The following is an 18,623-nucleotide window of genomic DNA, read 5'->3' as shown; positions in this document are numbered from 1 at the left end:
GAGAGAGAGAGAGAGAGAGAGAATCCAGTAAAAAGAAGGTGCAGTTATATTGTTGTAAATTGATTGTTTAATACACAACAACAATATATGAAAAATCATAATGCCAAAGTACCTTCAATATTTGTATCACTTTTTTTTTTTTTTACAAAAATAAACGTTACATAAAATACACATGGTACAATACAAAACAGATAGCAGTAGGTTTTGGTGTGGTGACATCTTGGGGCAAATCGTGGACGTTGAACACGTAGGTTGTGAGACCTGACTGGAGCTTCTTACATAGTTATTACGGTAATTTCAAAAGTCGTAAATCAGTAGTCGCTGTCGCCCTCACTGCTTCTAGCTAGTGTTAGCTCAAGCAAACGTTACACCTCTCTTCATGAATGATGTTGCTGAACACACAGATGAGTATCATAACTGTTGCAGCATAGTTTTTTTTTCTCTTTGTCGAATCACCCTCTTAAAAACTGTGCAGCATTGGGGGTTTCTTTTCAAGATGGACAGTCGACTGCTAGCTGCCGAGCTAATGTAACGTTAATAACAAAACGTTTAACGCCGGCTACATTCCGTGTTCGCTGGGTTAGCTTCACGTGACCGACCTGTGGATAAACTGTAACGTGCACACGGACAGACAACATGGCAGAATCCTTGTCAGGGGTTAATGTTGTTCTGGTTATGGCCTATGGGAGTTTGGTAAGTGAAGTCTCTCTGAGAAGTACTCGTGTGATGATAATGATGATGCTGATGATGATGCCCACGTTGACACCCATCCTGGCACCTTTGGTTTCGTGTGCAGGTGTTCGTGCTGTTGTTCATCTTCGTCAAGAGGCAAATCATGCGTTTCGCAATGAGATCACGCCGAGGACCCCATGCCCCTATTGGCCATAACGCACCAAAGGTAAAGTGGATCTTTTAAAAGTTTGATTGCCATAATCGAATAGCCCATGCAATGCTCATGTGTCTGTGTATTTTTTTCCTCCTGGATTGATTCAGGGTTTGAGGGAGAGGATCGACTCCAGACTGTCCAAGGTCCACGAGATCCGCTTTGAGCCTCGTCTCCTGTCAGAGGAAGACGACAGGCTGAAGCAAGAGTCACAAATCAGTTAGTCACCTTTTTCACCTCCTTTTGTTGCCACTTCTGTCCTTTTCCCCTCTATATCAAAAACCTTTATTCACATTTTCACAGGTTGCTTCAACTACCTGTACAGAATGAAAGCTCTGGATGCCATCCGTGACTCAGGTGAGAACTTGAACATGATGCTTGGACTTACTGATTGTGCAGGCGCGTCCTTTGATCTCATCATGGTCTAATCACACAAACTAAATCTTTTATTCTCACACTCATTACTGTGATTCTCTCTCAAAGTTTCTCTCAAAGTCACACGCTTTACCTCTCACAGAGGAGCAGCAGCTCAAACAGCTTTTCATCTGTTAATCTCCAACATTTACATTTTTTTATTTGTTATGTCATTGGTTTTTGTACTTATGTCTTATACTCTTTGAGTTTACCAAATCATGTTTTTTTCTATAGTGACCCAATTTTCCCTGTGGTTCCTTCATGTTTGGCCCTCAGGAATCCCTTTGCAGGAGATAAGCCGATGTCCCACTGCGTTTACTGGACGCAGCTTTAGGAACTGGCTTCTGGAGTTGCGCAACTCCCACTCTCTGATCAAGAGCAGCCGCAGCCCGCTCATCGACCGTTTACTCGAGGGCTACGACAGCGCTCGACATGGGACTGGGGTGCTTACAAGTGTTTGTGTGTGTGTGTGTGTGTGTGTGTGTGTGTGACTGATGGGTGATGAAAATAAAATATGAATATGATGGGTTTAACAGTTATGTTGCAGCATCTTGACTTGAACTGTGTATTTCAGGTGTTTGGGGAAAATGAATTTCTTGAATACCAGCACGCTCTCAACGAACTGGCTGATGTGTAAGTGCTGCTCCACTGGTTCAGAGTTGAAATAGTTCGTCTTGAAACACTGTTGGGGCACGTTTTAAAACCCGCATGGCTGACACTCACAAGGCCCGACCTTGTGTATGCCTTCACATGCAATCGTTTCTACTACTACTGACACTGCTGCTGTTTCTTTAGATATTCATGAACATTTTTACACATACTAGTATGGTTATTGCATCATAACGCTCCTTTCTTCTCCCATCCCTCAGGGTGAAAGCATATTCCAGCACCACCAGCCTGGACCAGCACCACCAGTCCGCAGCAAAGGACCTGACGGGCTCCCCAGTCCGGAGCACTCCCTCCACCATCCAGGTCACTTACCTGCCCTCCACTGGCCAGCGCAGTAAGAGGCCCAAACACTTTCTGGAGCTCAAAAGTTTCAAAGACAACTACAACACCTTAGAGAGCACGCTGTGAGACGCCGCCGCTACAGACCGACTGTGGCAAAAAAACGTTTTTGTGGACTAACAACTTTATGTTTCCTGCTGGAAAACACAAAGTTGTGATGTATAAATGTGTTCTTAAGTTAAGCTTTAATATTCACCCACTAATGAGATGGGAAAACTTCTCCTTACAGTAAATTGCACTATTTTCCATGTAATTTCAAAGAATGATAAGGAGAAAGACATTACTCATTTTATGACAATTGTTAGAAGGTTCTTTTCCCCTCTCATTTCAACCAAGGCCTTCATTGGTATTTTGGATGTAATGCACATGTTCAGAGGACGAATATGATTGTAGCCATCATGGCAAGGTTTGCATTGTCATTTTTGTAAAAACAAAACAAAAAGTAAAGGCGAAGTCACCTGGATTTGTTTTTCCAAGTCCAAATGTAAATATGATGTTTTTATTTACTTTGTTTGTACAGATGTAAGATATTTATACAGACCTTCATACCTTATTTAATTGATATTGAGTGATTTGTATTTGTGTGAGGTTGAACTCTTTCGTGTTTTGAGATAAAAGCCTTGAAACCCACTTCTTCATTTTCAGAGTCTTTAATAACTCCACTAGATGGCAGTACAAGGTTACTGAGTAAAGATGCACCAGCAGCGATACAACAAATAAGTCAGATAAACCAGGTATTTCATGATATTGAAATTAAATATAACAGTCTTCAAAGAAATAACAGACCAAACTTCAATGTATCTATCTACAGTGTTCACAGTAAATGGGTACTCAGTTTATAAAAATGTAAATGTACATCCTCGAAGTATTTTACAGAAAAACAGTCATACAAACAACGCATAATGTCAGTAAGTTTGAAAAGGTGTTATTAAATATGCAACAATTCAGCACAAAACAGGAAATATATATAATAAAGATGTCGAGGCGGCATTGATGAGAATACAAATATTGCTATTAGCTAGCCTCTATCTCTACAAGTAGCCTCAAATAAGTAATTACTAGCATGGCTAAAAAGAAGAAAAAAAATCTAAATTCTAATTTAAAATAATGTTAACAGTCATAATATTAAACCCATTCTAAAGTCAGAAATATATCCAAGTTAAGTATAACTCATATTTCAAGATTAAGATGACAAATGCATGCCCGCCATTGGCAATGTGGTGCAAAGCACTGAGGCATCTGACCCCAAACCCTGCTGCTGCTTCAGAGTGAGGCGGAACACATAGTACACACAGTATGTATGTATAACAGGGAGGGTTTTTAATCTCAACCCATCTTTTACATTAAGCTGTTTTAACATATTTACTGAGATGTTTGCATGGGAAAGAAGTAGAGGTGGATAGCAATAAACACAGAGAACTTTGCTGAACTCTTGCCTCTGCCACGTTGCGACTTCCTGACAAAGTACACGCTGCACATATTTGTGTCTTTGTGTATTATATAAGAAGTTCAGTACAACTCTTTGCATTGCACAGCTCCTTCCTCGTATCTTTTCAGGATTCCTCCAACCATCAGATCCCAGTTTGAATCCCTTTTTTTACATTCTGTTCGACACCGTTGGATGCAGTACATGTACGCAGAACAGCCTCAAGAGTAACCATGGAGGTACTAACCAAAGGACCAATGTGCTGCGTTGGGTCCCCATGAGGTCTGTTAAGCCAGCTTTAAAAAAAAAAAAAAGCACTGCAGTCTACATTAGATGGTTGGTTAAATATATATAAATATATATTTACATAGTATTTTCCATTTGTTCATTCCGTTGGCTGACACTGTTTAGGACTTGAGCTCGATGACTTTGATGAACGGGAGGGCCTTGTTGCTCTGTGTCGTCGGTGTGAGTGTTTTACTGCACAGAAGAGACAAAGTACTTCAATGCTTTGAGGTTTATGTGGACATTTGAGTTTAGCAAGAGTGGCAGACAAGACACCATCTCAGTGGGAAATCAGCGTTCTTAATGTAAATAAGAAAGCAAGCGGCTTACCTGTAAACAACTTCAGGCTTCTTGGATGTCATGGGCGGAGGCTCCTGGCCTGCCAGGAAGTACTCCAAGTGGTCATGCATTTCTTTGTTCTGCAGACAGAAAGGGGTTCAAGACGTTACATTGTGTGCAAACAACGCCATCACACAGCAGTGGTACGAATGTTTCACATGCTTCCAACTTTTCAGCTTTTTTCTTTTTAGTGTTAAAAGTTAAAAACACACATGATGTACTTTATCGACATGTCAGACAAGAGCAAATTCAGACTCGAACTATGATTCTCCTGACCTCAGCCTCTAGGAAGGCCACCCGCTCCTCCAGGTCCCCGATGAATCGATCCCTCTCTTGGATGACCGTCCGAGAGTTTTGCAGCTGTATCACAAAATAAACAAACACAAACAAACAATGTGGTGAGTTCAGGTGAAACACTTTCCCTGCAGGAGCAGATGCGGGCATCACTTATTCATGACGAGTGAGTTTTTTTTGTTTTCGCCACACGTTTCTTCTCGACTCCACTCTTGCACATCAATTACTCTTCATGCGTCCGCCTCCTCAAAATCTAATTTCCTTGTTAATGGCTTCCTGTGCAGTTGTGGGCACCGGAGAGCCTCATTTGCATGACGTGTGCACGTGTCTGTGCGCACCTTTGACTGCTCGTAGTTTGTGTGTGTAAATACCTGTTCGATCATGTGGCGGACTTTCCTCTGCTGACTCTTTAACATGTCGTCAAGGTGATGGATCTTTTCCTTCAGAATGGCCACCTCCTTCTCCAGCTCCTCACACCTGCAAACACACACAAATGTATGAGAAAACGCTGTCAAACTAATAGCAAATGGAGTAAAAAGCCATACATTAAGAAAACCACTGAACAAGTTTTGACTAGTGGAGGTCACGTTAGCTGTCATAATTATTGGGTAACACCATGGGAAACAAGTTGCTAATAAAATCATTCATTTCTAAATTATATTTGCAGATATATTGTTATCTGTATATTGAAGATGTACAACGAGGATGATTTCAAGGCATCGAACAGTGAAAGATAACATTATTGTATACAGTATACAGATTTTATTTCCCCATGTGTACCAATGATTGTACTTTGTCTCATCACGTTGTTTCTCTTCTCACCTATCCTCACTCTCCTTCCCTTCCTCCTTATCTGCTTTGAGCTGCAGCAGCTCTGCCTCCCCTTCCGCCATCTTGTCCTTGAGGTTGCGGCTCTCCATCGCCATGCTTCCCAGCAGCCTCTGCAGCTCCTCCACCTGCTGACCCCTCTCCTCCGACAGCTTCTCCGCCGTCTGGAGCTTCTCGGACTGCTTGGCCAGACGAGCGCCACACTCGTGTGACTCAGCCTGTGAGGGGAGCCACAGAGTAAGACCTTGTTTGGGTTTCCCTGTGATTAAGTAAGAGTGGATACCATGTTCAAGACATAACTAATTACTGTTTTCAGTTACTCTGGCTGATTAGACCTCTGTCACATTGAAGTTGTTTGGGCCTAGTCTACAATTATTCAGATTATCTAAACCACTATATTTGGAAGTCAAACCAAAAATGTCTGCGGCCACAATCCCTATTTAAAGCGGGACCAACTGTGCGCACATGCAGGCAAAAATACTCTGTTAAGACAAACAATACTTCACAGCAGAGCACAAAGGAGGCCTGCACACTCTTATGCTCCAAATAAATACTTTATTTCTTTTCCACTCTTTGCAAGGCAATGTTTTGATCTACAGGATCCCCCCTAGCCTTTACCGTCCCTGTTTGCACAACAGCAAGTACAGGGATAGCAGTTAAACCCGAGAAGTCTGTTAATTCATTTAGTTTGTTTAAATCCTCTGATTGTATAGCTGCTTGTGTTTTCAGATAGCAACTCAGTGGGTTTCCTTGATCCCAGCGATTAACTTTGGGAGTTATTCTAACATTGGGTATAATGGACATACGCATTTGATGTCCCTTCACACCCATGACATGTTCCTCAATAGTTTCTTTGCGCCTGTTAGGACGAGACGGCTTACTCCTCTACCTTCCTTATTAGAACACAAGCTGTGTCTCAAATTCTTTACCAGATACGTTTTCTCTGTATTGCAGTCACACTGGAATTGACAAAATAAAATATACTCAGAGCCTGTCTTTGATGCATACTCAAATTGAGTATGCATCATACTCAATGATGCATACAATTGTCATTATAATACAATGACAATTGTATTATAACAATTGTCATTGTTATAATATTTGCTATGTTCTGTCTGAATTACAACTTAAACGTATTTGCGGATGACTTGCAATAAAGCTGAATAAAATGACGCGTGATGGTTGAAACTCTGTAAATGGTTCAACGTCTCTGCCTGTTGTATCAATATAATTGTGCTGGTGCCACTAACTGTACAGGAAGGTTTTAGGGACAGTGCCCGACAGATCAGCTTGCGGTTAGTCTGTGTCCCTGCATGACCTGACGCATGAATGAGCTGCTGCGCAAAGACCCAAACAGCGAGGATCACAGGATGAAGTCCACAGATAATGAGAGCGATTAAAGGCACAAGACAGCAGCCGAGGAGTGAGTCATAGCTGCAGACAGGAAGTCGTGTCATGTTACTTGTCTCGTGAGACAGACCTGCAGTCTCTCCCTCTCCTTCTGATGCCTCTTCTCCATCTCCTTCAGCTGCACGTACAGACGCTTGGTCGCCTCCCTGAGGTTCACAGTCTCCTCCTGATTATCCCCGACCTGACAGAGTGCAGGCAGACAGAAAGTGAAACGCTCAATCAGGCTTAATCAGGCAAACAAGTTGAACCCCAGGGCAAGGCTGGTGCTAACAGACAGATAAGACCGGCACTGGGTACGGGAAGCCACAATACCTCCCCGCTCTGACTCTACTGCCCTGGTAGATGATGGTGTCTTGTTACAGGAGATGATGTGATGTGCTGAGTCTAGAATAATCCATGGGAAATACAATAGTGTGTGTGTGTGTGTGTGTGTGTGTGTGTGTGTGTGTGTGTGTGTGTGTGTGTGTGTATGTGTAGTGTTTGTGAGCGCACACTATTAGTCAGGATGTAAGTGAGCCCTTCACTGTGTGTGTGATACGTTTTGTTATCAGCTTCAGAGAGCCTGGCACCATTTTCTTTGGAGCAGCAGGCAGTTGGATTGTCTGAATGCAAAACAGCTGGAGGCCAGACATCTTTTCCATTATGAATGTTACGCCTGTCACTTAAATACTCATTTGAAAGCATTCAAACTAGTTTCAGCTGAAATTGGTTTCTGCTACTCCCCGCGGCTTACCCTTATTAAACTGATGAATGATCAGATCGCGAAGGCACGTGCAGCAAACATCAGTTCGAGAAAGTTGCATTGTTTTTAGCTCACCTGAGCGTCTGAGTCGGTGAGAACAGCGTTGCCGTTGGAGACAGCTGCTGGGCTGCTGGGTAAATTCACTCTGAAGCCATTGGCCGGATACTGAAGAGGAGAGCAGCGGTTGGTTAGTGGAGTCAGGGCTTATTTCTCCTTTTACTCGCACTATGCACCACTACTAAAGTGGCCCAGAGAGCTCACGGCAAACGCAACTTGAAGGAAACACAAGATATTGTGGAACACGACAGTCATGTACTGTTGTAATGCATTGTAATCTTGTTGTGTCTACGATTAGTCACACCGGCAATGAGTTGCTTTTGCCATTCAAGGCCTCCTGGTGTTGCTCTACTAAAAGCACACGACTCGTGGTGTCCATGCTTCTGATTTAGTGAGGATTTTATCAACGCCGAACAATCATTTGTCTAATTGTTTCAGCCCAACATTCATCAAAACGTCTTTATGTATGATGCAGAGGGTGTGTACCTTATTGTTGTTCGTGTTCTGCCGGGCAGCCATTTGCTCTCTCAGAGTCTTCAGACAGTACCTCACCTAGAAACACAAACACAAGTGGTTCGATGCCAAAACGATGCCCTTCCCCTTGTTCAACCCACACACACACTCTACTGTTCTCCACTCTACTATTCTTCACTCTACTGTTCTCCACTCTCCAGTCGCAGACTGACCTCCTGAATCTGGGACACCTCGTCTGTCATCATTTTGACACTCTCCCGGGCCTCTGGTCGGGCTTCGAGATAAACCTGGAGTCCACAGTGACGGGAGTGTGTTAGATAACACGGGTGAGCACACACATACTTTAAATAAGCACAAATAAGTGGACTGGCTCGCACATGCGTACAATTATGAAAACAAACGCCAAAACAATCCGACATACCTTAATGACTTCAACTTTGTCTTCTGTGGGAGTGATAAGTGTTTCTTCCTGCTCCTCTGGTTTCTGTGGCAGCACTACTGCAATGCTGCTCACCTATGATCAGTAAAAAGAAGAAGAAAAAAAAGAGTTGTACTGTCCTTTTCCCCACGTTCAGTTACTACACAACACAACTAAACCGTTTCCTCTCTAATTTGCACCTTGTTGCTGTGCCGCTCCGAGGTGCAGCCGGACAGATCCTGATCTTGTAGAGTGAGTCCAAGTCTCCCGCATTGGACCTGAAATGAAAGATTAAGGCACAACAGAAACTACATTTAGATGACTCAATGGAGCTGTGGGGATGTTGAGGGAAACAACCAATGCGGAGAAGGCAGAGAGGCGTAAAATGAATGCCGTCAGTGAGAAAGAGGGTGGAGCAGAGAAAGAGGGGCCTTCTTTTTGTCATAAAACTTCCCCATACTGAAGTTCCTCTGTGGAGGCCACACTGTTTGACGACAAAGCCTAGCAACCGACACAGAGGATTTCCATTGCATCCTCGAGGGGGGAAAGTCTGGTGGTTACGACCAAACAGTCCAGTCTACATCTGGAGAAAATGAAACCAGTCCTTTCCAGTCAGAGCCACAAATACCGAGACTCAAAACAGTGTGACCGCTGAGTCACTCTCAATGCAACTTTAAATAAAAACAGACTGTGTGAGTACTTGACAACTTCCCTCTAAACACAAAGTATTAATATAAAATAGCAACAACAGATTGAATATATTGATTTGTTTCATGTTGTTGAATTCTATTTATTTAAGGTCATCTACTGCAAATGACCTAACACACACATGAGCAGTGTGCATAATGTTTCAACACACTATCGTTCTTGAACTGGACACTGCAGTTATTCAGATTGTATGTTTCAGCGACAAACAAATAACCCAGGATCCAGTGAATAGGTTACAAAACAGAATGGGAAGGTAAATAAATGTATAATTTCCAACATATTTCAATTAAAAAAGTGAAATGGCAATTGGCCTCAGTTCAGTTGACCTTTTTTTTACTAAATATGTTTTACAAAACAAAGTACGACCTTTCCCCAACACAAACACTTGCTTTAACGACACATAATCCTTCTTGGTAACACCCGTTTAAGTAAGGAGGTGTGTGGCTACGCAGAAAATTGTGTTGCTTTTCCTCTCAATGTACAAAGAAAACAAACCATTTGGCACTTTGACAAACTAATTCCAGTTTAGCTCGAGGATAACAGTGCAGGTACAGCAGGGTTATGTACCATAGCTGATTGTTATCTCATCCTCAACCTGAATCACGCTTAATCCTCGCCTCTATGTGGTGTTGTGTGTTTGTATGCATGCATGCGCGTGTGTGTGTGTGTGTTTTTTTATGTGTGTGCACATGCTCATATTTACATGTAGCTCATACGGGACCTACTGTATGTTGTGTGCCTCCCCTTGACAGTATACGAGATGAAGAATGAATGGATATTATCAGTCATTACAGAATTATAAACTATTTCACCTTCTGACACTGCGGTAGGTGCTATCATCATCTTCATCATCATCTTTATCAGTGGTCTTAAATCAGCTTTGTGTGGGTGTCAGCTACAGAGTAAACCAGATAGCGATCCGATCAAAGGACACGTGATCTTTTAGTCAAAAGCACAAAGGAAACATAAACACAATGTCCTGTAGATGACCGCACTGGGATTACCTTAATCCTTTGTTGATTTCATTTCAAGTCTCAGTCTAAAAGACTATTTAAGTTTAAATTATGTTTAATACAGCTGCACAGACTGTGTCACACGGGTGGAAACGGAAGCTTCGCTCCCAATTTTTTTTACCCAGAACTGACTTTGTTTACAAGTTTCACACGCACAGGTAATATTTCCATCATCATCTCTTCTTGAATCCAGCTACAGGACGGCAATAATCTTCTTTGTCTCATCAATTTCACCTGCGTAATTATTTGCATAAAGTCACTCCCTTGAAGTACTTGCTCGGGAACATCTCATGTTTTAATGATGTGTTCTTTGGTTCGCCGTGACTCAGCTCACATAGTGTACACCTAATAAAGCCACTTTAAACACCTGTAATTTCGCCCTGTGAGAATGACACAGGGACTTAAAGGAAGAAAAAAAAATAAAGAGGCACTGTCACGTTCTTCACATAGCGCAGTCTGTCTGCGCGTGAAGGCAGCGCTGTAATGAAAACTTCAGTAGTGACACTTGAGCCTGACTGCGGGAATGTTCAAAGTATTCCAACCGGAATACTACATTTTGCAAATATTTTGTTTCACGCTTGATAGCTAGTACCGCCACGATCATTCAATCACCTCTTCCCTGGGAAAAGCCCTTCACTGTATCGGGGATCATGTGAACACACGTTGAGTGTCAGTCAGCGGTTGAATGTTACAGCTCTATGTGACAACACAGCAACAACTTGCACAGAGGTGCTGAATGTATCACTGCAGTTTAAAACACGTTTGATGGTATTCGGTCATCAACAATCATGCCTCTTGCTTGCAGATCATGATGAGGAGCAAAACATGGGCGGAATGGTCCATCTGTGGTTCGTATCATCTTTGTTCAATATAAGCAAAATGCAACATTGTGTAGGATTCAACTAACACAAAAGTGACTTTTCTTTGGATGTGAGTGAGTGAGTGTGTGTGTGTTACGTTATATAAGTCAATGCTTTTTATTGTTTTGTTCGTGTGTGTGTGTGTCACTGTCACTGTGTGTGAACGGGTGGAAACAATTTATGGTCTTTAGAATGTGTGCAAACTTGCCTCCCATAAGTCATGTTGACACATACAGTAACGTATAGCTCCAGGATTAAGAAGAGCGCATCACGTGTGGCTGACACATTTGTTTACTTGTGTAAGCGACCACTTTCCTGCTTTGCATGACAAAGACAGGCTAAATGGTTTAGCCTGAACGGCAGATCTTTGTGTAATAAAACCATCAGAGTCAAGGGAGAGACAGGCAGGCCAACATTTCGTTCTGCGATCAAAGGGAGCGACAGCTGGAGGGCTTTCCACAGAGGATGGTGGAACAGACACGCCTAGCTGGTTACTGTACACAGCTCCTCACCACACGCTATTCTCCTGCATGTCTGTGGAATCCACTCCGTGGACACATTTCCTCCACAGAGCGCCAAAGTAAGCACACCTGAAAAATTGCATACAGGTGATAATCTGCTTTTTCATGAAGCTACATTGAAGGCAAATCACGGGTATGTTTTGGTTCCCAGAATGCAACTGAATCCTTAATAGTGCAAACCCTTGTTTCAAGCTCTTTTTTTCCCTGCTCGCACTGCATGTCTATGAGGGGTTGCCTCGGTCACTGGGAATAATCCGGGGTAAAAACAGCAACAGCAGCGTGTTTGAGACAAACGAAAGAAAAATGGGAAGCTGCAGACTACGATGTTACAAATGCACGTGTAAGTGTTACATCGAGCGCCAAAGAAATCTCTGCTGTTTAAAAATCTCTTCTGCATTATGACCACAGAATCCTTTGTTGTGCACGTTGTACTCAACACATATTGCGGAGGTAAACTGCACAGCGCCGTAACAACACCCCAAACCAATCAAAATGGGTGAAAACGAGTTACTTGGAAACCACTCCAACAAAAGGTGCTTATTAGGCATCATTACAGGTCAAATGTAGGTGTGATTTTGTTCCAAAGTGGAATTAAACATTGAATCAGTGCATACCTTTGTGGTCCTGGCCTGTCCAACAATTAACATATTATAGACTTCAGTTCTAACATAACAGCATGTTTTGACACGAATAAGAGACTTGCATCAGAAAGAGTGTGCGCTCAAGAACATGAGGATCATGTTTTTGTCAATAAACAGGTTACACTTTGTACTAATCCACTTGTGCATGTTGCTCAGGAAATGCTTAACTTCTATTTGTTTGTAATTTCTGGGAACCTCAAATTAATTATTAAACACAGAGAAAACAAAACCTGCGAGGTTAAATTGTATCCTTGTGTTTTCATATCTTTTAAAAGGCATAAATGTTATTTGGACACATCAAATCATTTAATACAATCAAACTTCAGTCTATATGCACTAACTAATGATAATTGTTGTCGAGATGATATCAATATTGTTAACTGAGGTGTTCAGCTGTTGTTCTATTAGTTGATTTATTCTTCCTCCGAAGCATAAATCTACATTAATTAGTTCCTCATGAATTAAATGATACAGATCAAAAGACAAAAACAGAAACAAACAAAGGATCAACCTTCAAATGTATCAGCAGGCCTTGGCATGTAGTTGACAAGTAAAGTATTGGACATTCCTTTACCTGTGCAGCAATATTGGTTGTTGGGGTTTTTCCTGCAGGGTCTTTAAATTCTTAAGACGTTGAGGTTTACGACTGTGATGCTTTGCAAGATATTGTGCAGAAATATTTCTATTGGAAAAACTATGCAACGTCAAAATAATTTACGACAACGTAACCTCTTGCATTGTTATTTTCTACAGTAATATATACTTGTTTACATGCAGACACTGCACATAATCCAAACTGTTTCTGTAATTAATGTACGGTATGTAATGAATGACTTGAGAAAAAACTGCATTTGATGATGTTCTGTGTTGCCAGTCACCTCCACGATTAACGCTCGTCATTCAAGAGGAGGTACGGTGGTAAAAACAGCTTTGATTATTTAACAGGTTGCTGCAAGCCTCTCAAATGGTGTCCAGATGTCTCCATAACAAGTGAAATCCAATTGGTTTGATCTCTACTGGAGCGAAACGATACAAGAGAGAAAAACAACGCGACAGGCGCAAATGAGGTGTTAAAGTAAACTATCGGGTAGATTATCTGCCACCGGATCATTTACCAGGTCGGCTCTTTAGCTGAGCAGCATGCGAGGGCCCGAGGAAGAGACAGAGCCGTGCTGTAGCTACACACCACAGCTCCTCTAAAGTAGAATTGGGGCCGTGTGAAGTAGAATAGAGGAGATAATATCTCTGACACTCACGTGTTCGTGCACAAAAACTAAATGCGAGCACGCACACACACACACACACACACACACACACACACAAACACTGCAAGAGCATCCTCATACCAGTCAGTCGCTCCCACAATCAATACACGGCCATCCAATCTCAGTTAACGAGCCACAAGCTCCTCTATGAGTGCTGCTGGAGATGACAGCATTGCTGTGCTCAGCTGCATTGCAGGCCGACGGATACGGAAGCACACACGAGGTACAGGATCACCCAGACACGGCTGTAAATCTATGTACTTAATTGTTCTAACAAGCTGAGAAAGTGGAACGGTGGATCATTATTCGCACCAACAGCGGCCTCAGCATTCCTTTCCCCAAGAGCAGACAGAGTTCACAGAAAATCGTGAAGTCCATCCATCTCTGCGTGCAGTGAGTCAAAACAACTTACCTTTATTACCAGGCAATATATGATTCCAAATAAAAGCCATAAAACACTACAAACAGAGTAACTTGCTGATATCAGCAAGTCCCGCTGTAAACCATCACACATCACACATGGTAACTATAAATTCCTTCCCTCGGATTCACAACAGCATGTGTCACCAATACGACACATGAGTCACTCATCCACAGTAACTGACAAAAGGGCAGTGACTCTAAAAAGTTTTAAAGTTGCTTTTTGTATTGACAAACTCAATGGCAGCGTTTGCATTCAGGGGGTCTGTGTCAAATAAAATGTAATGAAGATGAACCCACTGATTCAGATTGATGTCTGACACTGAAAACGACACTTAACAGAGACGCGTGCCTTGCATGATGTTTAAATCATGCCAATCAAATAAAGGTTAAATTGATGTCTCTGTTGTATATTATATTTTGAAGTATCTCTTTCGGCTGTTTTAATCTGTGCGAGGGAAACCAGCCCTTAGCTTTTAGCATGACAAGTCCACAATGAAGCCAAATGAGTCATAAAAACGAACACGGTCATGAAGCAGACAAAAACTACAACCGCAGGTACCATCACGCACTTTACCTGGTATGAACCCAGACGCAAGCCCTCTACGTTATGTCTTTGATATCTACCTGGGCAGACGAAGCTGTCGGGGACTCTTCCCAATGATGTTCAGGCGTCTGTGATCCGGACTGTCTGTGTCTTCGTGACTAAGAGCGTGAGAAGCCGCGGCCGTCTTGCCTTACATGGCTGGGTGAGGCTCCGTCGGCTGCCCAACCCTTTTTTCCCCCGGATCGTTCTCCAGTCAGAGAACCACAGTGCCCGTCCGAGGAGGCACATGGTTGCTAGCCTCCCCTGCAGGACTGCAGCGCCAAATGCACAGTGGAAGGAACATTTGTCTGATTGGATGATAAACCATCCTGAGCAATGAGGCTTGTTGATGATGAATCTAAACTGCGGGACAGTTTGAAAACCATCTTTAGAATTTGATCAAATTAACATTTAAAAAAAAAATTGCATGTAGAGGTCCAGCACTAGGCTTTTATCTTCATTAATTAGTGAATAGTAAATGAGTGACTGTTAAACTTTAATACACATTTTCATGCAAATATACACTAATATATAGCTTAGTGGGACAATTAGTAACCAATACATAAATTGTGGGTTAAAGATATCTGGTACATGGTGACAGTGGTACGTGAGGAATGTGTGCTGCAGTTATATAAGAGGGATTAATGAAGGGTCTTTATACGACAGTCACCGGCACGTTGAGAGTGTGCAATGTCAACAAAACTGTGCAAACAAAAGTCAAATGCCGCAGTCCAAATATGTCCATGCTTGTGTGTGTGTGTGTGTGTGTGTGTGTGTGTGTGTGTGTGTGTGTGTAGGACTACCTGAAACTTAAAATGTTAAACTTCCAATGTAACAATCGTAATTCTAATGTTTTTTTAATTACAATTGTAAGTGTTGCTGCAATTAAATCATAAAAAATACTACTTAATCTATTGGTTTTGTTTTAATTTAATGATTTATTATTTTGTCTTAAGCCGTAAATAACTGGGAAAAAATACCCAAATGACCTGGTTCAAGCTTCCTAAATGTTAATATATATGAGTTCCTTCGTCTTTCATGATAGTTAACTAATTAAATATCTTTGTGTTGTGGACTGTTGGTCAGACAAAACAAGACATTTAAAGACGTCACTTTGGGAAACTGTAGCGAGAATCTTTCCCCATATTCTGACATTTTATAGACCAAACCATGTATCAATTAATGAAGAAAAATGCATCATCATTGCCTTCAAATTGCTTGTATTGTCAGACCAGCAGTACAAAACCCAAAGGTATTCAAAAATATTGAATTTATTTTTTGAGAACAACTATCACATGTTATTGCTTAACAAAAGTATAGTTCATTAAGTCATGTGTGTGTGGGGGATTTTAATGTTGTGTTCTCAGATATGAAATACATCAGTAGATACCCCTCCTGGGAATTTTGAATATTTTATGCATCCTAAAGAAGGTGGCTGCTCACAAGTGGCTAAATGGTAGTAAAAAACAACAGATTGTTCCACCATTACAGCCTTGTTGTGTAAACCCACACTCACATGGCTGTGGTGTAGTTTGCTCATAGCCTAACATTAGCTTTTTACTTCTACCGATTGCGTTTCACTCTTCAAAAATCATAAAAGTGGCGTTCGTTTGAGAAGATTATCTTGCTGAATAAGACAGAAATATCTTAAATTTACGGAAAAATCCCATTGGCTTTCTGTGGGATACTAACTTCCAGTGTTGGCCGTTAAAAATACGTCAACACTCTCTTTTTACATATTTAATAGACGTTTATCCTTTTGTTGATATGTGAGCAGTACAAACATGCCATTTAACAAAGTCAGTGTTGCACACAAAAGGCTTAGAGCGGATGTCTCTTATGCAGCGAGGTAAACCCTGGAGGTGACAAACCCCCCACAACAATCCAGCTGAGCTATTTCAATAAGCTTGTCATTGTTGCTCTTCCCAGCGTGCTCTCACGCTATGAGAGAACACATCTCAACTGCAATGTCAAGATCCACAAAAACATGTTTTAGTGTAAATGTGCATGCGTGGGATGAAATGGGTTCGTGTTTAGCAGAATTGGAAACAAACAAGGCCAAAGTCAATGTTTACAGATCACACGACTCAAGGCATTAAAAAAAATGAGTCATGGTTGTGTAAAAGGGCCAATAAACTAAAGTGCATTTATATGGACATAGAGCCATCAATCACCACCTTACATTCACTTACAACTAATACAACTCAATGAAATTAAAATCTATCTCAAATCTTTTTTTTTTTTTGCCTCAGCACAGTTAGAGCCCATTAAAGCTGAGAGCTGCCAAAAATGCATTTGGAACATGTGTTTGAGTTTAGGCATGTATTTAAAAGGATGCATTTGTCCTCTTCTTGCCACGTCTCTGATTAAACAAAGAATCTGTTCATTCCTGCCAACATCCTGTTCTGCTTCATGCGCCATTGTGACGGCACGTAACAGCTATTAATTGACTCAATGGTTTAGTTTGAGTCATATTTCACCTTTCATTTGACAATTCTTATTCACGCCACTTTTGGTGAATGTCCATTAAACTTTGGTCTCTACAATGAAATGTTCGATGACTCAACACAAACAACTTATAACAAATTACAACACACTGTGAAAAAAGGTTTTGCACTTACTGTGTCACATGTCACATAGTCATTTATGATGACATGAGAATGGTCAAAGAAAAATAAATGTTATAACAGCCAAAGAATAGAAGATATTTCTATTAAACTATTGCACGAACAAGTCTCGGCACTTTCTTAATGCGTTCTTGGAATCCTCTGTAAGTTATTTTCTCGACTGAGCCTGAACAAAAGGACTGTCTGGGACAGCATAAAAAATTACAATTATTTTCAAGCCATTAAAACATGTCTGGAGGGTATCATTACTTAATTTACTTCTTCCAACGTTTGAAGTAGGGCGTTTAGACTTCACTTGTTTTCAACATATTCAACACGTTCCTTCTCATATTGAGTTGAGGCCATGCTGTGAAAGCGCTACGAATACTGGCTTTTCTTTTCTGTGCATACACTAGAATACAGACTGCACACTCATTATTCAAAGGCACAGCGCGGGTAAAAGTTCCAGAGAAAGTGCCATGTACACAGTGACACATGAACTCTGTGAGAAAAGTCAAAGATAAGTGACGTTCAACTTATGCAACAGGTGGCGAGTAATTATCCCCCTGCCATTTGATCTGTATTTATGGGATTGATAACATGGAAGAGGTATTTAGGACACAATCAAATCCACTTGCCTTTTAAATTGCAGTCTCCAGCCCACACCTTCAGGCATTAAATGACTAAATGATGTCACAGTGCAGGTAACTCATGTTTGTGGTTTGCCTTGACCATCTTGCCCGTGTCATCAACTTCGCTTTGCTCTCACACATGAGATGCAAGTTCAGAAGTTCATGCTTAATCCATCACACAATTTATATGACACACAACACCAGTTGAATCTCCATTCAAATATCATATATTTAGAGTTGGAAAGTCCAAGAAGAAGAAGAAGAAGAAGAAGAAGAAGAAGAAGAAGAAGAAGAAGAAGAAGAAGAAGAAGAAGAAGAAGGAGGAGAAGAAGAAGAAGAAGAAGAAGAAGAAGAAGAAGAAGAAGAAGAAGAAGAAGAAGAAGAAGAAGAAGGAGAAGAAAAGTGAAAAGTGAAAAAGCACATGTGGCTTTCACATATTCTTGAAATATCTCACAGGAACCATTTACATATTTTTCTGTGCAGTTTCACTTGTGCTCAAGACATTCTGTAAACTAGGACAGTCAGCTATATCGTTGGTCCGTCTATCACAGCTGTGCATTATAAACATATTTTTGACTCCCGCGGACCCATTTAAGTTGGATTCAATCGGCCAGTGATTGTCTCTTTCATCAGACATGTTGAGGTGTATTCATCACTCACCTTTGCTTTGCTGTCCTCTTCTCCGGGTCTCCCGGTCCGCCTCACGCCGCCGCTCATCTTGTCAGCAGAAAGTTGAGTTAAAACATAACAATAAAAAACAAGTTGTAGCTGTCGAGAGTTGCTCTGCCTTCCT

At 41.4% G+C, this 18,623-nt stretch overlaps 2 protein-coding genes across 3 annotated transcripts; one reads left to right on the top strand and one right to left on the bottom strand.

The window, feature by feature from the left end:
* The first annotated feature begins 329 nt into the window (after nucleotides 1-329).
* On the top strand, nucleotides 330-2,935 carry cunh1orf43 (chromosome unknown C1orf43 homolog). The gene is made up of 7 exons (XM_068576243.1): nucleotides 330-693; nucleotides 797-898; nucleotides 994-1,102; nucleotides 1,187-1,240; nucleotides 1,574-1,740; nucleotides 1,872-1,930; nucleotides 2,167-2,935. Exons 1-7 carry the CDS (start codon nucleotides 637-639, stop codon nucleotides 2,372-2,374), a joined length of 756 nt encoding a protein of 251 aa, XP_068432344.1. The 5' UTR covers nucleotides 330-636; the 3' UTR covers nucleotides 2,375-2,935.
* On the bottom strand, nucleotides 2,821-18,623 carry LOC137785160 (tuftelin-like). 2 transcript variants are annotated; one of them, XM_068576242.1, is made up of 13 exons: nucleotides 18,491-18,623; nucleotides 8,779-8,856; nucleotides 8,582-8,674; nucleotides 8,373-8,447; nucleotides 8,173-8,238; nucleotides 7,705-7,794; nucleotides 6,958-7,068; nucleotides 5,472-5,695; nucleotides 5,021-5,126; nucleotides 4,632-4,715; nucleotides 4,347-4,435; nucleotides 4,099-4,211; nucleotides 2,821-4,027 (listed from the first exon to the last, which is right to left on the bottom strand). In XM_068576242.1, exons 1-12 carry the CDS (start codon nucleotides 18,545-18,547, stop codon nucleotides 4,139-4,141), a joined length of 1,146 nt encoding a protein of 381 aa, XP_068432343.1. In that variant the 5' UTR covers nucleotides 18,548-18,623; the 3' UTR covers nucleotides 2,821-4,027; nucleotides 4,099-4,138. The 2 variants fall into 2 exon arrangements, with proteins under 2 accessions (XP_068432343.1, XP_068432342.1); XM_068576241.1 differs by having other exon boundaries at nucleotides 2,821-4,211.

Source organism: Clinocottus analis, unplaced genomic scaffold (genome assembly GCF_023055335.1).
Source record: "Clinocottus analis isolate CAN_PGR_092001 unplaced genomic scaffold, fCliAna1.0.p SCAF_14, whole genome shotgun sequence".
Taxonomy (NCBI): domain Eukaryota; kingdom Metazoa; phylum Chordata; class Actinopteri; order Perciformes; family Cottidae; genus Clinocottus; species Clinocottus analis.
Note: the sequence above shows the minus strand (reverse complement) of the source record. Positions and strands in the feature narration are given on the sequence as shown.